At 42.4% G+C, this 23171-nt stretch overlaps 1 protein-coding gene across 1 annotated transcript in view; it reads right to left on the bottom strand.

Moving 5' to 3' along the window:
- Window positions 1-20408, bottom strand: part of NDUFAB1 (NADH:ubiquinone oxidoreductase subunit AB1) — a 40036-nt gene extending 19628 nt beyond the window's left edge. Inside the window, exons 1-3 of the mRNA XM_033914890.1 lie at window positions 20210-20408; window positions 3971-4093; window positions 442-529 (exon numbers count right to left, since the gene is read on the bottom strand). Coding sequence (XP_033770781.1) covers window positions 442-529; window positions 3971-4093; window positions 20210-20347 — 349 coding nt within the window. The 5' untranslated portion in view covers window positions 20348-20408. The remainder of the gene's footprint in view (window positions 1-441; window positions 530-3970; window positions 4094-20209) is intronic.
- Between the last annotated feature and the right edge of the window lie 2763 nt (window positions 20409-23171).

Raw genomic sequence — 23171 nt, 5'->3', positions numbered from 1 at the left:
ACTATTATAATGCACTGCTTTCAGGAATTTAGGTGAAATTAAAGAAAAAACTTCAGCTGATACAGAACACTACAGTGAGACATACTTTATAAATCCTTTGCCAGGATTTGCCGAGATATAAGATTACATATAACATAACTGCCTTGCTCACATGGCAGCTGTAGTGTTAGTTTCAGTGTGTGTGGTAACCAGTTCATGGCAGAATCAGTTCACAAACCACCATCAGAGACCGGATGCCCCAGAGAAATAAGATCATTAATGAGAAAGGGAATGAGGGAGCCCACTGACAGGGGGATAATCATTTTTAGTCTAGGGAAACAAACAAACCAAACTTTCCAATAGAACCATCACATTAGTTGCAAGGTCCATCAGGCTTCTAGAGTCAAGAAATGCTTGCTTGAAATGTTTTGATCTATCTATGAAGCTGTGGATTTTAGTTACCAAATTCATCTTCCATAGCCATGATGATCTCCACTTGGTCCAAACTGTCTAATCCAAGATCTTTCATAAAGTGAGATTGAACTGTGAGCTGAAATGAAAGCACAATTGAGAGATGTTTTCTAGTCATTTGTTCATGTTTTTGTTGCAAAACTCAAGTAACACTTCCACTTTTATTTAAGGCTACAAACTCCTGAGGTCTGCTACCCCTTAAGTCTAACAAATATCAACAGAGTACCCCCACCCGAGCTCTGCCTCTGATCCCACCCCCATAATAGTACTAATTGTAATGCAATTTTTTTCCATTCATTCTTCATATACACACAATATAATCTTATTAATACATAATGGTAACCCCCCCAAATTAAAAAAACACAAAGCACACTGTACGCAGAGAAAATGTTAACCATACTTCCACCCACATCACTTTGCTCTGATCGTTCAGATGATGGTCTTACCTCAACTAGACTATTGCAACTCCACCTACCTAGGCATCAACACCACTCTTAGCCACAAACTGCAGCTCATCCAGACCACAGCCGTTAGACTAATCTACAAATTAATGAAATATGATTCAATCACAACCTTCATCAGGCAACTGCACTGGCTTCCAATATTATCCTGAATAAACTTCAAAATTTCATGCATCCTACACCAGATTATGTACGAAATTCAGCTGCTCCCCTCATCCAACAATTCTCTACTGCTTGGTCAACAACAAGAAGAATCCTAAACAGAATTCAACTAAATCTGCCATCCACAAAATACCTCTACTATAATCTAATCTTCCACTCTATGCTAACTTATCTGAGTGTAAAAACCTGGAATGACCTCCCAGAAGCAATCAGGAAGGAGACAAACTACACCGCATTCAGGAAAAACCTGAAGACTCACCTCTGACTACTAACTGTTTCAGCTCTTGTATATCACCCCCTCCTCCTAGGCCCCTCCCATTGCTTCTACGAACCCCCCTCCACCTCCTTTTCCCTTCCGATTTGTCACCTTGAGCATGTATAGGTTTGTGTAACTCACAAATGGAAGATTAGATTAGATTCATTTTTTTCCCCAAAGAAGTCAAGGCAGATGACTTTAAAATATGCAATGTCACCTCAGTAACAACTATAGAAAAACAGACAAATATAGTGCAAAATATAGACAGCAGATATAAATTCTCAAAACTGACACATTTCGATCACAAAATAAAATCATTTTTCCTACTTTTGTTGTCTGGTGATTTCCTGAGTCTCTGGCCATTACTCTCTTTCCAATATTTCTTTCTGTTTGCCTCCTGCAGGCTTCCTCTCTATTGGACCTCATTCTCTCCCCCAGACAACTCTCTCTGTCCCTCCATGAGTCCAACTTTTCTTCCTTGTTCCTCTATCCACATTGGCAACATGTCTCCTTCTCTCTCTCTCACTGTCCATCTGTCTTGAGAGATCCAGGCATCTCTTCCACCCCCTCTCTACTGCCACATCCAACATTTCTTCCTCTCTCATATCCCCCGGATCATTTGCAGCATTTTTCACCACTGCCCACCAGCCCCATGCCCATTTCTCTTATTACTCCTCTCCAGCACAATGCCACATGCACCCCCTTCAATCTGTCCCTCCATTCCCTCTCCATCACCATATCCAACATTTCTCCCTCTCATCCTTCTCTTCCCCGAGCATCTCCGACACCTGGAGCAACTCATCCAGAGTGCACAAGGGTCACCGCTTTCTCCATGCTTTCAATATCTACATGTCCTCATTAGGTGTGAAACTAACCCAACTAGGAATAAAACTATTCAGCTACGCAGATGACTTTACGATCATCATCCCATTCGCCAACTCCATCTCGGAAACCATTCCCAAGGCATCCGATGCCATAAATGAGATGGAACAATGGATGACAGATTTCAAACTCAAGCTCAACCCAGAAAAAACAAAATTCTACGTTGCCTCCCCTCACCCGCTTGACAATAAAACCCCACTATGCATCAATAAACTCAACTACCCTATTCAGCCCACCATGAAAATACTAGGTGTTATTCTACACCAATGCCTAACAATGAAGGAACAAGTGGATTCCCTATTCAGAAAAGGTTTCCTTACTCTCTGGAAATTCAGAACCATTAAATCATACTTCGATACGTCAACATTCAGAATCCTTGTGCAATCCCTCATACTGAGTCAGCTTGACTACTGCAGCATTGCCTATCTAGCAATCTCACAAAAGAATATGAGACGTCTCCAAATAATGCAAATGCTGCGGTCAGACTTATCTTCGGGCTGAAGAAATTCAACCACGTGACACCCTACTATCGGCAGCTGCACTGGCTACCAACGGAAGCCTGAGTAAGGTTTAAATTTGCCTGCCTCTGCTTCAAAGTACTATACGGCCTGACCCCCAAGTACATAACGGACCTTTTCGCATTTTCTAATAACAAACTCAAGAGAAACACACACCCAAAACTCATTTCCCCTCCACTTAGAGGCTGCAAAATGAAAAAACACCACAAACACCTTCTCTCTCACCAAGCAGTCCTATGGGGCAAAGACCTAGACCAACTGCTTTCGCCCACTACATACGGGGAATTCAGGAAACGCCTAAAAACATACCTGTTCCAGAAATACCTAAACAATTGACCCGCTCTCCCTCTCCCTCCCCCCTCCCTATTCCACCTGAACTTACAGCACTGTTATAAATATAATCTGTTATCTTCATCTTATCGTAACTTTACATTGCTATTTATCTCCAACAGGTCCTGTCGGACATTACCTACTAAAATGTATATATTACATTTTCGCTCAGCAAATTGTATTTCTATACTATTGCCTCCTGAGGTCTCTGACCTCTGAATTTCCTCTGAATATTTACTTATTGTATTTCGCTGAATGTCCAGCACTCTTGATTGTAAACCGCCTAGAAGTTGCAAGATTGTGGCGGTATAGAAGAATAAAGTTATTATTATTCCAGATAAATGACCAATTTCTCTCTCACTGCTGATCTTAGCTATTTTTCTCATTTAAAGGTATTAAACATTTCATAGTCTGTTCATGTGTTAAATAAAGAACAAATTGCCAAGAAAGTTGTATCAGCTCTGTTCCAAGAGGGTTTTACTGAGCATCTAAAATGGGTAAAGAGGATGAACTAACCACCCCTTATTCTATTGTAATCAATCACCTTAATTTTCTCTCTCGTTTTAGTTGTATTTATTAGCTACCACACTATGCAGGAGTGGCGAATGGAACAGAAGCTGGGCATCACCTCATTAGGATCAGCTACAAGCAAGAAATAGAATAGATATTTTATTGTGACAGTTTTGAGAATGTCTGTTTCATGGTGGTGGGTTAGTGATACTTGTCATTTTTAGACCTCATAGAGGCACTGATATTTGAGATTTACTTTTTTGTATGTCATGCTGAGGGTTGTAGCTGCCTGTTTGGGACCATCTTACTTTGATGAACATGTTGATATAGGTGACTAATAAATGTCTTCAATATTTTCAACAGCACAACTAACTATTGGTTGAAATGCTTCAAATTCCCACCTTTTCTGGATTAATCTTATCATAGAGCTTCAAGACATACAGAACACGCTCACTAATGCTTTCCAGCGTCAGAGGTGGCAAATCTCCATAATGCCGACAGGATTGTACAAAGGGACTAAATACCTAAAACCAAGAGAAAAGAGCAGTCAGACATCCAAGATTTATCCTTCAACATAAATGCTTTTTTTCTATCACAGAAAATGATCTCAGCTGACCAATGGTTCTCCCTTTCCTAATATGGATTGTTTCTCAATCCAGGACTGCCTGAATTCTGCTACTGTTCTTATCATCTATGGGAGACCCCTTCCCCCATCCCCCACCAGGGACTACTCCTAAGACTAGGGTTACCATATGGCTCCATTAAAAGGAGGATGGATTGACACATCCAGGTTTTACTTCCACTGAAAGCAATGAAAATAAAACCCAGATGTTTCATAGTTTATTTAAATTTTGATTAAACGCTTATCCAAAGGTACAAAGCGTTGTACATAGTGATTTAAAATAGCTGGAAGACGAACATTTTAAATAGACATACACCAACTAAACAAACATACTTGTGACATGAAAACTTTGGGAAAAAGGGAAGAACTACAATTTCTTAGAAAGAATGCATAAAAGAAAAATATAATAGGAAAGGGGGACAAGTTAAGTAAGTACGTGTGTAAAAAAATTCAATCAATCCTTCTTTTTCTGGAGACATATGATAACCTCACCTAAGACAGTCCCCTTTGAGCTTCATATCATGGACCCCTTCAACATGGTTTGTTATCAAGGTTTCCAATATTGGTGTATAAAGGTTGGAGTGATTTCTGATAGTTATTTGCAAGGGGATTACTTCTGTCTCTATTTTACAGAATGTGGAGTTGCTCAAGGGGCAATTTTCCTCCCATTTAATTTAGCATTTTTTTCTCCTCCAAGGCTCATTATACTGCATGTTTTGGAGCTATAATGAACCTGAAAATGCATTGTTTCCAGATGGTTTTATCAAGGTAGTACGGTGGATTTTCCCCAACCTATCTTAATAAGGGCTTATGGAATTTTCATTTAGGAAATTATCTACATATTTTTAAACCCTGCTAAGCTAACTGCTTTTACCAGTCTCTGACAACAAATTCCAGAGCTTAATTACACACAGAGTGAAGAAATATTATATTCTGTTTATTACTTAATAGCTTCGTTGCTTGCCCCCTAGTCCTAACACTTTTGAAGAGTAATTATGCAATTTGCGTCTACCCATTTCACTCCACTCAGACCTCTATATGTCCACTAACCCATCTCTTCTCCAAGATGAAGAGCCCTAGATGTTTAGTCTTTCCTCATAGGGAAGTTGTTCCATCCCCTTTACCATTTTCATCTCCCTTCTATGTACCTTTTCTAATTCTGCTATATCTTTCTTGGAGATGTGGTAAATAGAATTACACACAGTATTCAAGGTGCAGTTGAACCATAGAGCACTATAAAGGCATTATAACAGACTCATTTTTGGTTTTCATTCATTTCTTTATAACTGCTAACATTATACTGTATTTGTTTACATTGCTACCACTGCACACTGCGCAGAGGGCTTCAAAGTATCGTCAATGATACCCAGATTCTTCTTGGGCAGGGACTCCTAATGTGGAACCCTGCATTAGAGAATGACACAGGGACAAATCTGTCCCCCCCCCCATAGAAACTTAATTCCCCGTCCCTGTGAGTTTTGTTGCTGTCCCATTCCTTTAAGCTCTGCCTTAACTGTACAAGCCTTATGATTGAGAATTGTGCAGATCAGGACAGAGCTTGCAGGAATGGGGCAAGGGCAAGAAAACAACTTGTGGGGACGGGAAAATGAGTCCCCGCGGGGACAGGGGAAACATTTGTCCCCGTGTCATTCTCTACCCTGTATTATATAGCTACAGTTCAGGTTCCTTTTCCCCACATGCATCACTTTGCATTTCCTTACATTAAATGCCATCTGCCATTCTGATGCCCAGTCTTTCAATCTCACAAGTTCTTCTTGCAATTTTTCTCAACCTTCTTGCCATATACAGGTAACAATATTACACATCAGCAAATTTAATTATCTCACTAGTTATTTCCATCTCTAGATCATGGATAAATATGTTTAAAAATAGCAGTCCCAGCACAGACCCCTGAGGAATTCCACTATTTGCTCTTCTTCATTGAGAATGAACATTTAATGGTAAATTTAAATGTAATGACTATTTTAATATATTATATCATTATATATTTATGGTAATTATTCAATAAAATGTTATAAATGAAATAAAAAGAATGAAGGGGGAGAAGGGTAGGGGGAAGGGATCAAGGGGGTATAGAAAGGAATGGATTAGGTATATGGAAATATATTTTGGAGGAATGATAAAAATATGTATGGAAATATTATTATTGTGAATTGAATTGTAATGAATATCTCTTTGTATCTTATTATTGTATATTTATTTGATTCTTTCAATAAAATGTTATAAATTAAATTTACTCTCTGTCTTCTGTCTGTCAACCAGTACTTAAATCCATACTAGGACATTACCGCCTATCCCATGACTCTTTAAATTTCCTCAGGAATTCTTCCACAAGGTAGTGTCAAATACCTTTTGAAAATCCAAATACACAATATCAACCTACTCACCATTAGCCACATGTTTATTCACTCCTTTGAAGACATGTAATAAACTAGTGAGGTAAGATTTCCCCTGACTAAATCCATGCTGTCTTTCTCTCATTATTAATCCATGCTTATGTACCGTAGAGGTTCTGTCATTTTGCTCTTTATAATATTCTCTACCATCTTCCCTAGTGCCAATGTCAGACTCATTAGTCTATAATTTTGTGGATCATCTCTGGAACCTTTTTAAAAAACTGGCATTACATTATCATTAGTTAAGTGTGGAACACATTTCCAGATAATGTGGTAACAGCAGTTAGCATAGCTGGATTTAAATTCCTGGAGAAAAGTCCATAGTCTGCTATTGAGAAAGACATGGAGGAAGCCACTGCTTGCCCTGGGATCACTAGCAGAAAATGTTGCTAGTCTCTAGGTTTCTGTGACTTGAATTGGCCACTGTTGGAAGCAGTCATAAGAGTGGTAATGAGCAGGAGAAGGGGCTCTCTGAGAGCAAGACAGCAGAGAATGACACGGGGAAAATATCTGTCCCCGTCACTGCCCCATCCCCATCGCATCCACGCTTCCCTCTCGCCACCTCACTGCCCTTCGGCACCCCTTGCGCGGTCCATGCATCTCCCTCCCTCCCCCTTACCTTCACGGCGCGTTTTAAGGTTTGAGTAGCTTGTTGAAAGCCGCTGGAGTGTTCGTGCAGTCGCGTGCGGAAGTAGGCAGAAGCTTCTCCTCTGATGCAACCGGAAGTTGCATCAGAGAAGCTTCTGCTCACATACGCACGCGACTACACATACGCTCCGGTGGCTTTCAACAAGTCTCAAATCTTAAAACGTGCTGCGAAGGTAAGGGGGAGGGAGGAAGATAGATATATTCAGGTGGATAGGTAGGAAGGAGGGAGGGGGGCCACATGCGATCAGTGACCCGTGCACGTTCTCCACCTTAACTGCAGGGACAAGGCCATTCACCGCTACACGGGACGGTAGATGGCCTTGTCCCCATACCTGCGGTGAGCACTTTTCCCTCCTCCACTGTTTTGGCGGGTTACCCACAGCTAGAGAGAGCATGAATCAGAGAAAAAGCAAGAGAACGAATCACAGAGAGAGAGAGAGAGAAAGAATAAGAACGAGAACGAATCACAGAGAGAGAGAGAGCGAGAACGAATCAGAGAGAGAGAGAAAGAATCAGAACGAGAACAAATCAGCGAGAGCGAGAACGAATCACAGAGAGAGCGAGAATGAATCACAGAGAGAGCGAGAACAAATCAGAGAGAGAGTGAGAATGAATCACAGAGAGAGAGCGAGAACGAATCAGAGAGAGAGAGAAAGAATCAGAACGAGAACGAATCAGAGAGAGAGATAGCAAGAACGAATCAGAGAGAGAGTGAGAATGAATCACAGAGAGAGCGAGAACGAATCAGAGAGAGAGTGAGAATGAATCAGAGAGAGAGATAGCGAGAACGAATCAGAGAGTGAGAATGAATCACAGAGAGAGAGCAAGAACAAATCAGAGAGAGAGAGAAAGAATCAGAACGAGAACGAATCAGAGAGATAGCGAGAACGAATCAGAGAGAGAGTGAGAATGAATCACAGAGAGAGAGCGAGAACAAATCAGAGAGAGAGTGAGAACAAATCAGAGAGAGAGAGAGAGAGAAAGAATCAGAACGAGAACGAATCAGAGAGAGAGATAGCGAGAACGAATCAGAGAGAGAGTGAGAATGAATCACAGAGAAAGAATCAGAACGAGAACGAATCAGAGAGAGAGAGAAAGAATCAGAACGAGAACGAATCAGAGAGAGAGAGAGAGAAAACGAATCAGAGAGAGAGAGAGAAAGAATAAGAACGAGAACGAATCGGAGAGAGAGCAAGAACGAATCAGAGAGAGAGAGAATCAGAACGAGAACGAATCAGAGAGAGAGAGAGAGAGAGAGAGAGAATCACAGAGAAAGAACCAGAATGAATCAGAGAAAGAGAGAGAAAGAATCAGAACTAGAAGGAATCAGAGAGAGAGAGAGAGAGAAAACGAATCAGAGAGAGAGAGAGAGAAAGAATAAGAACGAGAACGAATCGGAGAGAGAGCAAGAATGAATCAGAGAGAGAAAGAATCAGAACGAGAACAAATCAGAGAGAGAGAGAGAGAATCACAGAGAAAGAACCAGAATGAATCAGAGAAAGAGAGAGAAAGAATCAGAACGAGAACGAATCAGAGAGAGAGAGAGAGAGAACGAATCACAGAGACAGCGAGAACGAATCAGAGAAAGAATCAGAACGAGAACGAATCAGAGAGAGAAAGAGCGAGAACGAATCAGAGAGAGAGAAAGAATCAGAACGAGAACGAATCAGAGAAAGAGCGAGAACGAATCAGAGAGAGAGAAAGAATCAGAACGAGAACGAATCAGAGAGAGCCAGAACGAATCAGAGAGAAAGAAAGAAGCAGAACGAATCAGAGAGAGAGAAAGAATCAGAACGAGAACGAATCAGAGAGAGAGAGAGAGAGAGAGAAAGAATAAGAACGAGAATGAATCAGAGAGAGAGAGAGAGAATAAGAACGAGAACGAATCAGAGAGAGAGAGAGAATAAGAACGAGAACGAATCAGAGAGAGAGAGAGAATAAGAACGAGAACGAATCAGAGAGAGAGAAAGAATCAGAGAGAGAGAGAACGAATCACAGAGAGAGCGAGAACGAATCAGAGAAAGAGAGAGAGAGAGAATAAGAATGAGAACGAGAGAGAGAGAGAGAGAGAACGAATCACAGAGAGAGCGAGAACGAATCAGAGAGAGAGAGAATAAGAACGAGAACGAATCAGAGAGAGAGAGAGAATAAGAACGAGAACGAATCAGAGAGAGAGAGAGAACGAATCACAGAGAGAGCGAGAACGAATCAGAGAAAGAGAGAGAGAGAATAAGAATGAGAACGAGTCATAGAGAGAGAGAGAACGAATCAGAGAGAGAGAGAATAAGAACGAGAACGAATCAGAGAGAGAGAATAAGAACGAGAATGAATCAGAGAGAGAGAGAGAACGAATCACAGAGAGAGCGAGAACGAATCAGAGAAAGAGAGAGAGAGAGAATAAGAATGAGAACGAGTCAGAGAGAGAGAGAGAACGAATCACAGAGAGAGCGAGAACGAATCAGAGAAAGAGAGAGAAAGGATTAGAACGAGAACGAATCAGAGAGAGAATAAGAATGAGAACGAATCAGAGAGAGAAGAACGAATCAGAGAGAGAGCAAGAACGAATCAGAGAGAGAGCCAGAACGAATCAGAGAGAGAGAGCGAGAACGAATCAGAGAGAAAGAAAGAATCAGAATGAGAACGAATCAGAGAGAGAGCCAGAACGAATCAGAGAAAGAGAGAGAAAGGATTAGAACGAGAACGAATCAGAGAGAGAATAAGAATGAGAACGAATCAGAGAGAGAGAGAGAATAAGAATGAGAACGAATCAGAGAGAGCAAGAACGAATCAGAGAGAGAGCCAGAACGAATCAGAGAGAGAGAGCGAGAACGAATCAGAGAGAGAGAAAGAATCAGAATGAGAACGAATCAGAGAGAGAGCCAGAACGAATCAGAGAAAGAGAGAGAAAGGATTAGAACGAGAACGAATCAGAGAGAGAGCAAGAACGAATCAGAGAGAGAGAGAGAATAAGAACGAGAACGAATCAGAGAGAGAGCCAGAACGAATCAGAGAGAGAGAGCGAGAACGAATCAGAGAGAGAAAGAATCAGAATGAGAACGAATCAGAGAGAGAGCCAGAACGAATCAGAGAGAGAGCAAGAACGAATCAGAGAGAGAGAGAGAATAAGAACGAGAACGAATCAGAGAGAGAGCAAGAACGAATCAGAGAGAGAGCCAGAACGAATCAGAGAGAGAGCGAGAACGAATCAGAGAGAGAGAAAGAATCAGAATGAGAACGAATCAGAGAGAGAGAGATAATAAGAATGAGAACGAATCAGAGAGAGAGAATAAGAACGAGAACGAATCAGAGAGAGAGCCAGAACGAATCAGAGAGAGAGCAAGAACGAATCAGAGAGAGAGAGAATAAGAACGAGAACGAATCAGAGAGAGAGCAAGAACGAATCAGAGAGAGAGCCAGAACGAATCAGAGAGAGAGAGCGAGAACGAATCAGAGAGAGAGAAAGAATCAGAGAGAGAGAGATAATAAGAATGAGAACGAATCAGAGAGAGAGAGAGAGAATAAGAACGAGAACGAATCAGAGAGAGAGAGAGAATAAGAATGAGAACGAATCAGAGAGAGATAATAAGAATGAGAACGAATCAGAGAGAGAGAAAGAATCAGAATGAGAACGAATCAGAGAGAGAGAATAAGAACGAGAACGAATCAGAGAGAGAGAGAGAATTAGAACGAGAACGAATCAGAGAGAGCAAGAACGAATCAGAGAGAGAGAGAGCGAGAACGAATCAGAGAGAGAGAAAGAATCAGAATGAGAACGAATCAGAGAGAGAGCAAGAACGAATCAGAGAGAGAGCCAGAACGAATCAGAGAGAGAGAGAGCGAGAACGAATCAGAGAGAGAGAAAGAATCAGAATGAGAACGAATCAGAGAGAGAGAGATAATAAGAATGAGAACGAATCAGAGAGAGAGAGAGAGAGAGAGAATAAGAACGAGAACGAATCAGAGAGAGAGAGAGAGAATAAGAACGAGAACGAATCAGAGAGAGAGAGAGAATAAGAACGAGAACGAATCAGAGAGAGAGAGAACGAATCAGAGAAAGAGAGAGAGAGAATAAGAATGAGAACGAGTCAGAGAGAGAGAGAGAGAACGAATCACAGAGAGAGCGAGAACGAATCAGAGAGAGAATAAGAATGAGAACGAATCAGAGAGAGAGAGAATAAGAATGAGAACGAGTCAGAGAGAGAGAGAGAACGAATCACAGAGAGAGCGAGAACGAATCAGAGAAAGAGAGAGAGAGAGAATAAGAACGAGAACGAATCAGAGAGAGAGAGCGAGAACGAATCAGAGAGAGAGAAAGAATCAGAATGAGAACGAATCAGAGAGAGAGAGAATAAGAACGAGAACGAATCAGAGAGAGAGAATTAGAACGAGAACGAATCAGAGAGAGAGCCAGAACGAATCAGAGAGAGAGCAAGAACGAATCAGAGAGAGAGAGAGAATAAGAACGAGAACGAATCAGAGAGAGAGCAAGAACGAATCAGAGAGAGAGCCAGAACGAATCAGAGAGAGAGCGAGAACGAATCAGAGAGAGAGAAAGAATCAGAATGAGAACGAATCAGAGAGATAATAAGAATGAGAACGAATCAGAGAGAGAGAGAGAGAATAAGAACGAGAACGAATCAGAGAGAGAGAGAGAATAAGAACGAGAACGAATCAGAGAGAGAGAGAGAATAAGAACGAGAACGAATCAGAGAGAGAGAGAACGAATCAGAGAAAGAGAGAGAGAATAAGAATGAGAACGAGTCAGAGAGAGAGAGAGAGAGAGAACGAATCACAGAGAGAGCGAGAACGAATCAGAGAGAGAATAAGAATGAGAACGAATCAGAGAGAGAGAATAAGAATGAGAACGAGTCAGAGAGAGAGAGAGAACGAATCACAGAGAGAGCGAGAACGAATCAGAGAAAGAGAGAGAGAGAGAATAAGAACGAGAACGAATCAGAGAGAGAGAGCGAGAACGAATCAGAGAGAGAGAAAGAATCAGAATGAGAACGAATCAGAGAGAGAGAGAAGAACGAGAACGAATCAGAGAGAGAGAGAGAGAATTAGAACGAGAACGAATCAGAGAGAGAGCCAGAACGAATCAGAGAGAGAGCAAGAACGAATCAGAGAGAGAGAGAGAATAAGAACGAGAACGAATCAGAGAGAGAGCCAGAACGAATCAGAGAGAGAGAGCGAGAACGAATCAGAGAGAGAGAAAGAATCAGAATGAGAACGAATCAGAGAGAGAGATAATAAGAATGAGAACGAATCAGAGAGAGAGAAAGAGAATAAGAACGAGAACGAATCAGAGAGAGAGAGAGAGAATAAGAACGAGAACGAATCAGAGAGAGAGAGAACGAATCAGAGAGAGAGAAAGAATCAGAATGAGAACGAATCAGAGAGAGAGAGATAATAAGAATGAGAACGAATCAGAGAGAGAGAAAGAGAATAAGAACGAGAACGAATCAGAGAGAGAGAGAGAATAAGAACGAGAACGAATCAGAGAGAGAGAGAGAGAACGAATCAGAGAGAGAGAAAGAATCAGAATGAGAACGAATCAGAGAGAGATAATAAGAATGAGAACGAATCAGAGAGAGAGAAAGAGAATAAGAACGAGAACGAATCAGAGAGAGAGAGAGAGAATAAGAACGAGAACGAATCAGAGAGAGAGAGAGAACGAATCAGAGAGAGAGAAAGAATCAGAATGAGAACGAATCAGAGAGAGAGAGATAATAAGAATGAGAGCGAATCAGAGAGAGAGAAAGAGAATAAGAACGAGAACGAATCAGAGAGAGAGAGAGAGAATAAGAACGAGAACGAATCACAGAGAGCGAGAACGAATCAGAGAACGAGAACGAATCAGAGAGAGAGAGAGAGAGAACGAATCAGAGAGAGAGCCAGAACGAATCAGAGAGAGAGAGAGAGAAAGAATCAGAACGAATCAAAGAGAGAGAAAGAATCAGAACGAGAGAACGAATCAGAGAGAGAGAGAGAGAACGAATCAGAGAGAGAGAGAGAGAACGAATCAGAGAGAGAGAAAGAATAAGAACGAGAACGAATCAGAGAGAGAGAATAAGAACGAGAACGAATCAGAGAGAGAGAGAGAACGAATCAGAGAAAGAGAGAGAGAATAAGAATGAGAACGAGTCAGAGAGAGAGAGAGAGAGAACGAATCACAGAGAGCGAGAACGAATCAGAGAGAGAATAAGAATGAGAACGAATCAGAGAGAGAGAGAATAAGAATGAGAACGAGTCAGAGAGAGAGAGAGAACGAATCACAGAGAGAGCGAGAACGAATCAGAGAAAGAGAGAGAGAGAGAATAAGAACGAGAACGAATCAGAGAGAGAGAGCGAGAATGAATCAGAGAGAAAGAATCAGAATGAGAACGAATCAGAGAGAGAGAGAATAAGAACGAGAACGAATCAGAGAGAGAGAGAGAGAATTAGAACGAGAACGAATCAGAGAGAGAGCCAGAACGAATCAGAGAGAGAGCAAGAACGAATCAGAGAGAGAGAGAATAAGAACGAGAACGAATCAGAGAGAGAGCCAGAACGAATCAGAGAGAGAGAGTGAGAACGAATCAGAGAGAGAGAAAGAATCAGAATGAGAACGAATCAGAGAGAGAGAGATAATAAGAATGAGAACGAATCAGAGAGAGAGAAAGAGAATAAGAACGAGAACGAATCAGAGAGAGAGAGAGAGAATAAGAACGAGAACGAATCAGAGAGAGAGAGAGAACGAATCAGAGAGAGAGAAAGAATCAGAATGAGAACGAATCAGAGAGAGAGAGATAATAAGAATGAGAAAGAATCAGAGAGAGAGAAAGAGAATAAGAACGAGAACGAATCAGAGAGAGAGAGAGAATAAGAACGAGAACGAATCAGAGAGAGAGAGAGAACGAATCAGAGAGAGAGAAAGAATCAGAATGAGAACGAATCAGAGAGAGATAATAAGAATGAGAACGAATCAGAGAGAGAGAAAGAGAATAAGAACGAGAACGAATCAGAGAGAGAGAGAGAGAATAAGAACGAGAACGAATCAGAGAGAGAGAGAGAACGAATCAGAGAGAGAGAAAGAATCAGAATGAGAACGAATCAGAGAGAGAGAGATAATAAGAATGAGAGCGAATCAGAGAGAGAGAAAGAGAATAAGAACGAGAACGAATCAGAGAGAGAGAGAGAGAGAATAAGAACGAGAACGAATCAGAGAGAGAGAGAACGAATCAGAGAGAGAGAAAGAATCAGAATGAGAACGAATCACAGAGAGAGCGAGAACGAATCAGAGAACGAGAACGAATCAGAGAGAGAGAGAGAGAGAGAACGAATCAGAGAGAGAGCCAGAACGAATCAGAGAGAGAGAGAGAGAAAGAATCAGAACGAATCAAAGAGAGAGAAAGAATCAGAACGAGAGAACGAATCAGAGAGAGAGAACGAATCAGAGAGAGAGAGAGAACGAATCAGAGAGAGAGAGAGAGAGAACGAATCAGAGAGAGAGAAAGAATAAGAACGAGAACGAATCAGAGAGAGAGAGAGAATAAGAACGAGAACGAATCAGAGAGAGAGAACGAATCAGAGAAAGAGAGAGAGAGAATAAGAATGAGAACGAGTCAGAGAGAGAGAGAACGAATCACAGAGAGAGCGAGAACGAATCAGAGAGAGAATAAGAATGAGAACGAATCAGAGAGAGAGAGAATAAGAATGAGAACGAGTCAGAGAGAGAGAGAGAACGAATCACAGAGAGAGCGAGAACGAATCAGAGAAAGAGAGAGAGAGAGAATAAGAACGAGAACGAATCAGAGAGAGAGAGCGAGAACGAATCAGAGAGAGAGAAAGAATCAGAATGAGAACGAATCAGAGAGAGAGAGAATAAGAACGAGAACGAATCAGAGAGAGAGAATTAGAACGAGAACGAATCAGAGAGAGAGCCAGAACGAATCAGAGAGAGAGCAAGAACGAATCAGAGAGAGAGAGAGAGAATAAGAACGAGAACGAATCAGAGAGAGAGAGAGAGAGAACGAATCAGAGAGAGAGAAAGAATCAGAATGAGAACGAATCACAGAGAGAGCGAGAACGAATCAGAGAACGAGAACGAATCAGAGAGAGAGAGAGAGAGAGAACGAATCAGAGAGAGAGCCAGAACGAATCAGAGAGAGAGAGAGAGAAAGAATCAGAACGAATCAAAGAGAGAGAAAGAATCAGAACGAGAGAACGAATCAGAGAGAGAGAACGAATCAGAGAGAGAGAGAGAACGAATCAGAGAGAGAGAGAGAGAACGAATCAGAGAGAGAGAAAGAATAAGAACGAGAACGAATCAGAGAGAGAGAGAGAATAAGAACGAGAACGAATCAGAGAGAGAGAACGAATCAGAGAAAGAGAGAGAGAGAATAAGAATGAGAACGAGTCAGAGAGAGAGAGAACGAATCACAGAGAGAGCGAGAACGAATCAGAGAGAGAATAAGAATGAGAACGAATCAGAGAGAGAGAGAATAAGAATGAGAACGAGTCAGAGAGAGAGAGAGAACGAATCACAGAGAGAGCGAGAACGAATCAGAGAAAGAGAGAGAGAGAGAATAAGAACGAGAACGAATCAGAGAGAGAGAGTGAGAACGAATCAGAGAGAGAGAAAGAATCAGAATGAGAACGAATCAGAGAGAGAGAGAATAAGAACGAGAACGAATCAGAGAGAGAGAATTAGAACGAGAACGAATCAGAGAGAGAGCCAGAACGAATCAGAGAGAGAGAGAGAGAATAAGAACGAGAACGAATCAGAGAGAGAGAGAGAGAACGAATCAGAGAGAGAGAAAGAATCAGAATGAGAACGAATCAGAGAGAGAGAGAATAAGAACGAGAACGAATCAGAGAGAGAGAGAGAGAATTAGAACGAGAACGAATCAGAGAGAGAGCCAGAACGAATCAGAGAGAGAGCAAGAACGAATCAGAGAGAGAGAGAGAATAAGAACGAGAACGAATCAGAGAGAGAGCCAGAACGAATCAGAGAGAGAGAGCGAGAACGAATCAGAGAGAGAGAAAGAATCAGAATGAGAACGAATCAGAGAGAGAGAGAATAAGAACGAGAACGAATCAGAGAGAGAGAATAAGAACGAGAACGAATCAGAGAGAGAGCCAGAACGAATCAGAGAGAGAGAGAGAGAATAAGAACGAGAACGAATCAGAGAGAGAGAGAGAGAACGAATCAGAGAGAGAGAAAGAATCAGAATGAGAACGAATCAGAGAGAGAGAGAATAAGAACGAGAACGAATCAGAGAGAGAGAGAGAGAATAAGAACGAGAACGAATCAGAGAGAGAGAGAGAGCCAGAACGAATCAGAGAGAGAGAAAGAATAAGAACGAGAACGAATCAGAGAGAGAGAATAAGAACGAGAACGAATCAGAGAGAGAGAGAGAACGAATCAGAGAAAGAGAGAGAGAATAAGAATGAGAACGAGTCAGAGAGAGAGAGAGAGAGAACGAATCACAGAGAGAGCGAGAACGAATCAGAGAGAGAATAAGAATGAGAACGAATCAGAGAGAGAGAGAATAAGAATGAGAACGAGTCAGAGAGAGAGAGAGAACGAATCACAGAGAGAGCGAGAACGAATCAGAGAAAGAGAGAGAGAGAGAATAAGAACGAGAACGAATCAGAGAGAGAGAGCGAGAATGAATCAGAGAGAGAGAAAGAATCAGAATGAGAACGAATCAGAGAGAGAGAGAATAAGAACGAGAACGAATCAGAGAGAGAGAGAGAGAATTAGAACGAGAACGAATCAGAGAGAGAGCCAGAACGAATCAGAGAGAGAGCAAGAACGAATCAGAGAGAGAGAGAATAAGAACGAGAACGAATCAGAGAGAGAGCCAGAACGAATCAGAGAGAGAGAGTGAGAACGAATCAGAGAGAGAGAAAGAATCAGAATGAGAACGAATCAGAGAGAGAGAGATAATAAGAATGAGAACGAATCAGAGAGAAAGAGAATAAGAACGAGAACGAATCAGAGAGAGAGAGAGAGAATAAGAACGAGAACGAATCAGAGAGAGAGAGAGAACGAATCAGAGAGAGAGAAAGAATCAGAATGAGAACGAATCAGAGAGAGAGAGATAATAAGAATGAGAAAGAATCAGAGAGAGAGAAAGAGAATAAGAACGAGAACGAATCAGAGAGAGAGAGAGAATAAGAACGAGAACGAATCAGAGAGAGAGAGAGAACGAATCAGAGAGAGAGAAAGAATCAGAATGAGAACGAATCAGAGAGAGATAATAAGAATGAGAACGAATCAGAGAGAGAGAAAGAGAATAAGAACGAGAACGAATCAGAGAGAGAGAGAGAGAATAAGAACGAGAACGAATCAGAGAGAGAGAGAGAACGAATCAGAGAGAGAGAAAGAATCAGAATGAGAACGAATCAGAGAGAGAGAGATAATAAGAATGAGAGCGAATCAGAGAGAGAGAAAGAGAATAAGAACGAGAACGAATCAGAGAGAGAGAGAGAGAGAATAAGAACGAGAACGAATCAGAGAGAGAGAGAACGAATCAGAGAGAGAGAAAGAATCAGAATGAGAACGAATCACAGAGAGAGCGAGAACGAATCAGAGAACGAGAACGAATCAGAGAGAGAGAGAGAGAGAGAACGAATCAGAGAGAGAGCCAGAACGAATCAGAGAGAGAGAGAGAGAAAGAATCAGAACGAATCAAAGAGAGAGAAAGAATCAGAACGAGAGAACGAATCAGAGAGAGAGAACGAATCAGAGAGAGAGAGAGAACGAATCAGAGAGAGAGAGAGAGAGAACGAATCAGAGAGAGAGAAAGAATAAGAACGAGAACGAATCAGAGAGAGAGAGAGAATAAGAACGAGAACGAATCAGAGAGAGAGAACGAATCAGAGAAAGAGAGAGAGAGAATAAGAATGAGAACGAGTCAGAGAGAGAGAGAACGAATCACAGAGAGAGCGAGAACGAATCAGAGAGAGAATAAGAATGAGAACGAATCAGAGAGAGAGAGAATAAGAATGAGAACGAATCAGAGAGAGAGAGAATAAGAATGAGAACGAGTCAGAGAGAGAGAGAGAACGAATCACAGAGAGAGCGAGAACGAATCAGAGAAAGAGAGAGAGAGAGAATAAGAACGAGAACGAATCAGAGAGAGAGAGCGAGAACGAATCAGAGAGAGAGAAAGAATCAGAATGAGAACGAATCAGAGAGAGAGAGAATAAGAACGAGAACGAATCAGAGAGAGAGAATTAGAACGAGAACGAATCAGAGAGAGAGCCAGAACGAATCAGAGAGAGAGCAAGAACGAATCAGAGAGAGAGAGAGAGAATAAGAACGAGAACGAATCAGAGAGAGAGAGAGAGAGAACGAATCAGAGAGAGAGAAAGAATCAGAATGAGAACGAATCACAGAGAGAGCGAGAACGAATCAGAGAACGAGAACGAATCAGAGAGAGAGAGAGAGAGAGAACGAATCAGAGAGAGAGCCAGAACGAATCAGAGAGAGAGAGAGAGAGAAAGAATCAGAACGAATCAAAGAGAGAGAAAGAATCAGAACGAGAGAACGAATCAGAGAGAGAGAACGAATCAGAGAGAGAGAGAGAACGAATCAGAGAGAGAGAGAGAGAACGAATCAGAGAGAGAGAAAGAATAAGAACGAGAACGAATCAGAGAGAGAGAGAGAATAAGAACGAGAACGAATCAGAGAGAGAGAACGAATCAGAGAAAGAGAGAGAGAGAATAAGAATGAGAACGAGTCAGAGAGAGAGAGAACGAATCACAGAGAGAGCGAGAACGAATCAGAGAGAGAATAAGAATGAGAACGAATCAGAGAGAGAGAGAATAAGAATGAGAACGAGTCAGAGAGAGAGAGAGAACGAATCACAGAGAGAGCGAGAACGAATCAGAGAAAGAGAGAGAGAGAGAATAAGAACGAGAACGAATCAGAGAGAGAGAGTGAGAACGAATCAGAGAGAGAGAAAGAATCAGAATGAGAACGAATCAGAGAGAGAGAGAATAAGAACGAGAACGAATCAGAGAGAGAGAATTAGAACGAGAACGAATCAGAGAGAGAGCCAGAACGAATCAGAGAGAGAGAGAGAGAATAAGAACGAGAACGAATCAGAGAGAGAGAGAGAGAACGAATCAGAGAGAGAGAAAGAATCAGAATGAGAACGAATCAGAGAGAGAGAGAATAAGAACGAGAACGAATCAGAGAGAGAGAGAGAGAATTAGAACGAGAACGAATCAGAGAGAGAGCCAGAACGAATCAGAGAGAGAGCAAGAACGAATCAGAGAGAGAGAGAGAATAAGAACGAGAACGAATCAGAGAGAGAGCCAGAACGAATCAGAGAGAGAGAGCGAGAACGAATCAGAGAGAGAGAAAGAATCAGAATGAGAACGAATCAGAGAGAGAGAGAATAAGAACGAGAACGAATCAGAGAGAGAGAATTAGAACGAGAACGAATCAGAGAGAGAGCCAGAACGAATCAGAGAGAGAGAGAGAGAATAAGAACGAGAACGAATCAGAGAGAGAGAGAGAGAACGAATCAGAGAGAGAGAAAGAATCAGAATGAGAACGAATCAGAGAGAGAGAGAATAAGAACGAGAACGAATCAGAGAGAGAGAGAGAGAATAAGAACGAGAACGAATCAGAGAGAGAGAGAACGAATCAGAATGAGAACGAATCACAGAGAGAGCGAGAACGAATCAGAGAACGAGAACGAATCAGAGAGAGAGAAAGAATAAGAACGAGAACGAATCAGAGAGAGAGAGAGAGAGAGAACGAATCCGAGAGCACAAGTGAATCAGTGAGAGCTGGAGCGAATGAGAGAAACATCCAGGAACCTAGGGGAGAGCGCGCGCGAGCGAGCTCAGTAGGCGCGAGACGCGGCGAGCTTGAGAGTTGAGCGAGCGCGAGGGCCACTCGGCAGCAGCGGTGACGGAACCCAGCCTCCCTCCCCTGAGTCGGACTTTACCTGCGGGAAACGGATCGGAGCGGGGGCGGCGGAGCAGGAGCTGAAAGCGGCCGGGTGGAGGAGCCTGGAGGCGGCGGAGAAGCCGCGAAGCCCCGACAGCGCCCAGCAGGCCGAGCGGGAAAGGACACGAGCCGCCATCGCCCACTACCCACAATGTCTCGCGCCAAGGTCGGGACCAACGAGCCGCGCCGGCTAGAGCGACTATAAGCGCTATTGCGCCCTCTGCGGTCACCACCGGGACCCCAAGTGACGCCTGGCGAGCGCTCCTTAACTACTCCTAGTACAAGCCAGTACGTTCCAGTAGTCTCTCAGACTGGGAAGCTGTGTCAGCCCCTGATCTGTAGAGCTTACTCCCATCAAGAAGACCGGACACCAGTGCTAGTCATGCGCAGCGATGGCTAAAGCCCACTTGAGCACCTGCAGTGTCTGTTCACTGCCCCAGTCGAAGTCCAGCCATTATTACTCTGATCTGCTGTTTCTTAACTCGGTCCTGGAGTCCCCCCCCCCTTCCAGTCAGCTTTTCAGAATATGCATAAACTTGATTTGCATAAACTCTCTCTATTATATGCAAATTTATTTCATGCATCTTCATTGTGGAGCTCCTGAAAACCTGACTGGGAATGGGGCCCTCCAGGACTGTGAGAAATGAAAATAGTAATAGTTTCAAGTTTATTTAGTTTTGATATACCACTTTAATTATCAAAGCGATTTACATTTATACAAAATTTTAAAATATAAAAAAATGGAAGAAAAAAAAAAAAAAAGACAGGTTACACAGTCATAAGAAAAGCCTTGCTGGGTCAGACCAATGGTCCATCAAGCCCAGTAGCCCGTTCTCACGGTGGCCAATCCAGGTCCCTAGTATCTGGCCAAAACCCAAGGAGTAGCAACATTCTATGCTACCCATACAGGGCAAGCAGTGGCTTCCCCCGTGTCTTTCTCAATAACAGACTATGGACTTTTCCTCCAGGAACTTGTCCAAACCTTTCTTAAAACCAGCTACGCTATCCACTCTTACATCCTCTGGCAACACGTTCCAGAGCTTAACTATTCTCTGAGTGAAAAAAAATTTCCCCTTATTGATTTTAAGAACACTTCCCTGTAACTTCATCGAGAGTTCCCGTTGTAGTCTCAAAACTACAACAGGAATTCGGCAGCCATTTTGAAGATGGCTCTGCATGGGGCAGGAGCGTAAGCGGATCACTCCTGCCCCGTGTCACCGCTAGACCACCAGGTAAAGTTGGGGATGCAGGAGGGAGGCAGGGGTGGGTCAGAGCTGGCCCAAAAAATTATTCATGATTTTTCCCTATTTGCGGGCCGGATCTGCCCCTAACCCCCATGAATATTGAGGGTCTGCTGTACATGAACATAATACATACAGTCAAAATAACATTGAATTAGAGGTGTCAATATAACTAACCATAAGGGCTGTTCAAAAAGCTGATCAGAGCATGTCACGTGAAGGGCGAGTATGTGAGGGAAGGAGTAAGTGTCCAAATATGGGCAACTGTAAATATGGTCAGGGGTCTAAGGAATAATGGTAGGAGATAGTGGATGCTGCAGATGGGAAGACTGGATGGGCCATTTGGCCTTTACCTGCCATTATGTTTTTTGGTCTCCCGCAGTGGTGCCTCTCCCCCCTGCAATCTGTCCAAAACTCTATTGCAAGACCCATCTTCTACCAATCTTGCTACACTCATGTCACCCCTTTCCTTAAATCACTTCACTGGCTCCCTATTGGCTTTCGCATACAATTCAAGCTCCTATTGCTGACTTACAAGTGTGTTCAATCTCCGTTCCTCAGATAAGCTGCTCTTAGCTGTACCCTTCTCCTCCACCTGCCAATTCAGGACTTTGTTCCTTTCATCTAGCTGCCCCCTATACCTGGAATAAATTACCCAAGTTCATCTGCCAAGCCCCTTTCCTTGTTTAAAAGCAGACTGAAAAATGAAAACTCACCTTTTTGATGTAGCCTTCAATCCATATCCCTACTCCCCACTGCCCACCAACCCAGCCAGCAGATTAACTGTTCTCCTTAACTGTATCCATAACATCCTGTTTGTCTATTTAGACTGTAAGCTCTTTCGAGCAAGGACTGTCTTCTTTGTGACTCTGTACAGCACTGCGTACATCTGGTAGCGCTATAGAAATCATTAATAGTAGTAGTATGAGTTCATATAGTAACATAGAAGATGACGGCAGATAAAGACCCGAATGGTCCATCCAGTCTGCCCAACCTGATTCAATTTAAATTTTTTTTTTTTCTTCTTCTTAGCTATTTCTGGGCGAGAATCCAAAGCTTTACCCTGTACTGTGCTTGGGTTCCTACTGCCGAAATCTCTGTTAAGACTTACTCCAGCCCATCTACACCCTCCCAGCCATTGAAGCCCTCCCCAGCCCATCCTCCACCAAACGGCCATACACAGACACAGACCGTGCAAGTCTGCCCAGTACTGGCCTTAGTTCAATATTTAATATTATTTTCTGATTCTAAATCCTCTGTGTTCATCACACGCTTCTTTGAACTCAGTCACAGTTTTACTCTCCACCACCTCTCTCGGGAGCGCATTCCAGGCATCCACCACCCTCTCCGTAAAGTAGAATTTCCTAACATTGCCCCTGAATCTACCACCCCTCAACCTCAAATTATGTCCTCTGGCATACCACAATGCCAGAGGACATACCACAATGCAAGTGTTAAGAGCCTTAGAGTATAACAATTATGCTCTATGACCTGACAATGAAGAATAAAATCTCTGTACCTTGGTTTTTTCTAAGTAGAGTCACACAGGTTTCCCAACTTTCCCTTGTTCGTTGCTGGGGGTGAGCAAACTTGAAAGAGACCTGGGGGTGATGGTGGACACATTGAAATCATCAGCACAGTGTGCGACAGCCTCAAAGAAAGCGAACAGAATGTTGGGTATCATCAAAAAGGGTATCACGACCAGGACGAAGGAAGTCA

The sequence above is a fragment of the Geotrypetes seraphini genome, chromosome 11 (genome assembly GCF_902459505.1).
Source record: "Geotrypetes seraphini chromosome 11, aGeoSer1.1, whole genome shotgun sequence".
NCBI lineage: Eukaryota > Metazoa > Chordata > Amphibia > Gymnophiona > Dermophiidae > Geotrypetes > Geotrypetes seraphini.
The sequence above is the reverse complement of the archived record's forward strand: the minus strand, read 5'-3'. Positions and strand labels throughout refer to the sequence as shown.